The sequence below is a fragment of the Nannospalax galili genome, unplaced genomic scaffold, assembly GCF_000622305.1.
Source record: "Nannospalax galili isolate Female #2095 unplaced genomic scaffold, S.galili_v1.0 scaffold290, whole genome shotgun sequence".
Taxonomy (NCBI): Eukaryota; Metazoa; Chordata; class Mammalia; order Rodentia; family Spalacidae; genus Nannospalax; species Nannospalax galili.
In genome coordinates this window covers 393,039-395,790 of record NW_008331486.1, presented here as the reverse complement: position 1 = coordinate 395,790, position 2,752 = coordinate 393,039, and the positions used below count along the sequence as shown (strand labels likewise).

Genomic DNA, 2,752 nt, shown 5'->3' with positions numbered 1-2,752 from the left:
GACTATAATATAGGATATAGACTGGAAGGACGATGAGATGAACATCTGAGTAAAATATTAATAAAAGAGGGTTAAGGGTCACTCAGTAACAATTTCAGAAAAATGCAAGAGAGAAAGTTAAGAAGCTAGAGCAGAAAGTTTCTCAGAAAAGAAGAGGGACATGTATCTGTCAGATTAAAGTTTTTCAAATTCATTCATCAAGAATTAATGAAGAACTTACATGATGCATATCTTTAAGAAATTTAGTTGACATGAATAAAACAACGCCAGGAAGAAAACTAGAAAAGAATATAAAGTCAGACTGGAAGCAAAGTTCTTAAAACTGGTCTCAGGTAAGAAATAAAAAGTAATGTTTTTAGTCCTCAAGTGTGAGTTTATGTAAAATGATAATATTCTTGACATGCCTAGATGAAGAACTTCTGCTACAATTATTATATTATTTCAGATTTCATGAATACATACAGAAAATGGGTGAAAAGTAAGAATCAAAATCTAAAATAACCATGAGAAAATTCAGGAAGGAAGACTGAGGTACTTTGGAGAGGATGGAATTTCATGTAGTGCATTAGAAGGCCAAAGATACCTTAAGTTGTTAGCACACAAACACATGTATATAAACAGGTAACATATTGTTTACATGCATAGAAGTATGGACTACTCAACACTTAAAAGTAAATATGGAGTTTATGGTAAGTTACCTTTTTACTATACGTTCTGCTATAGCTATATTTATTATAATATTTCCCTCCTTTCATATGGAAATACAGTACTCCATCAAAGTATTTGTGTAGCAGAATTGAAAGTTATCACTTTGGCATACTCGCTTGAGTTTTTAGAGTGAAAGTAGGACCTGATCAGTAATGAGAATCTCATCCATTGGAAAATTATATTTTTATGAAAAATTAGTCATTAATAAAGTCAGGGATTGAATTAACCAATCCTCCTCTCATCCACAGTAAGTTTAGTAGGCTTAATGGAACACTGTTACCAAAAGAACAAAGCTATGTTTCTTGATGTTTAAGTTAGGACGAGAGCCTCACTCTTTTGAGTGACAAGTTTAAGGTAGAGAGACTCTGGGATCTGATTGAACCTTGACATTTTTCTCTTCCTTTTCCAGCTCTGATCTTCTTTGTAGATGATGTAACCATGTCTTATGGCTGCTGAAAATAGGACAGAAGTGACTGAATTTGTGTTGTTGGGCTTGTCCAGCAGACCAGAGATGCAGCCAGTTATTTTTGGAGTTGTCCTTGCCATGTACCTGATGGCAGTCATGGGCAACGTCCTACTAGTAATTGTTGCTTGCTCAGACCCCAGACTTCAGACCCCCATGTATTTCCTTCTCAGCCAACTTTCTATGATTGACATAACTCTACCCACCATCATTATACCTAAGATGCTGGTACACACACTGTCTGTGAATCGAACCATTTCCTATAAGTCCTGCATGATACAGCTATTCTTCTTCATGGCTGTGGGCAGCATGGAAGTCTACTTGTTGGCTGCCATGGCATATGACCGCTATGTTGCCATCTGTGAACCTTTACGATACTCTGCCATTGTCAGCCATCTCCTCTGTCTGCGCATAACCTTGACCTCATGGGTGGTTGTCAGCCTTAACAGCCTCCTATATACTCTGTTGGTCACCCGTTTAACCTTCTGTGGAAACCAGGTGACCCACTTCTTCTGTGACATCACTCCTCTGCTTAAGCTCTCCTGCACCAGACCAGTGGTCAATGAAATGCTCATCTTCACAGAGGGTGTAGCTGTGGTGGGCAGCCCCTTCTTCTTCATTTGGGGTTCCTATGTCCGCATAGGTATTGCCATAGCCCACATGCACTCAGTTGCTGCCTTGCACAAAGCTCTGTCTACCTGCAGCTCTCACATCCTAGTTGTTTTGCTGTTTTTTAGCTCTTTGGCTCGTATGTACCTCAAGCCATCCTCCAGCTATGACTTAGAAGAGGATCGGCAGGTTGCCGTCTTTTACACACTAGTCACTCCTATGCTAAACCCACTAATCTACAGCCTCAGGAACCAGGAAGTTAAAGGAGCTCTACGAAGGCTTTTTATGAAGCTCTGCATCTCAGGCAACTTCCAGCCTGGCTCCCAGGCAAACAAAGAATGGCAGCACATCTCCTGAGAGCAAAGGGTTAGTTTGAAATTATCTCAGTTAGGTGGGCTAGTCTCTTAAACACTGATATGCATCATATTCCTATGGAATAATCTTTGTTATTCATTCCCTCTTGTTTGGATTTGGAAAGAAGTGAGTTAGTGAATAAATGGCTCTGGACACCTTTGAATGGTCAAAAATCTGAGAAGATATTTTAAAGTCAAGAAACGTAAATGCTTTTATTTTTCATTTGTAATATGTAATCTACAGAATAACTAGCCAAATGGTAGTAAATCAGTGTCTTATACAACTTCAATTGTTTTAGTGAATATATATATATTTCTGGAGAAAAGGCAATGTGAATTACAATACTGTTATTCAGAAGAGTGAATTTTGAATAAATCATGGAGTAGACATTCCTTTCTAAAAGTTGTAATGCTTTTATTGTCTTTCATTTCAGCAACCTCTCTCCTCACAGTAATAACAAGTTCAGTGCTTTAGTGATTGAATTATTCCATTTTAACCTGTCTGCTATACCATAAAACATATTACAGGTCACTCAAAAAATAGAGATATTGGAAGAGAGTCTTTACAGTGGCTCTGGCACAAAGAGCAGGTGGTCAGGTTTGGGTTCTTAGGGCAGAA

General features: G+C 38.2%; 1 protein-coding gene across 1 annotated transcript; it reads left to right on the top strand.

Annotated features, from left to right (window-relative positions):
* The first annotated feature begins 1,153 nt into the window (after nt 1-1,153).
* Nucleotides 1,154-2,137, top strand: LOC103726700 (olfactory receptor 1F1-like). The gene has a single exon (XM_008824310.2). It carries the CDS (start codon nt 1,154-1,156, stop codon nt 2,135-2,137), a length of 984 nt encoding a protein of 327 aa, XP_008822532.2.
* Nucleotides 2,138-2,752: the final 615 nt, after the last annotated feature.

Excerpts from the sequence above, each read along its gene's own strand:
- LOC103726700 (XM_008824310.2), top strand. The coding sequence starts at position 1,154 with ATGGCTGCTGAAAATAGGACAGAAGTGACTGAATTTGTGTTGTTGGGC.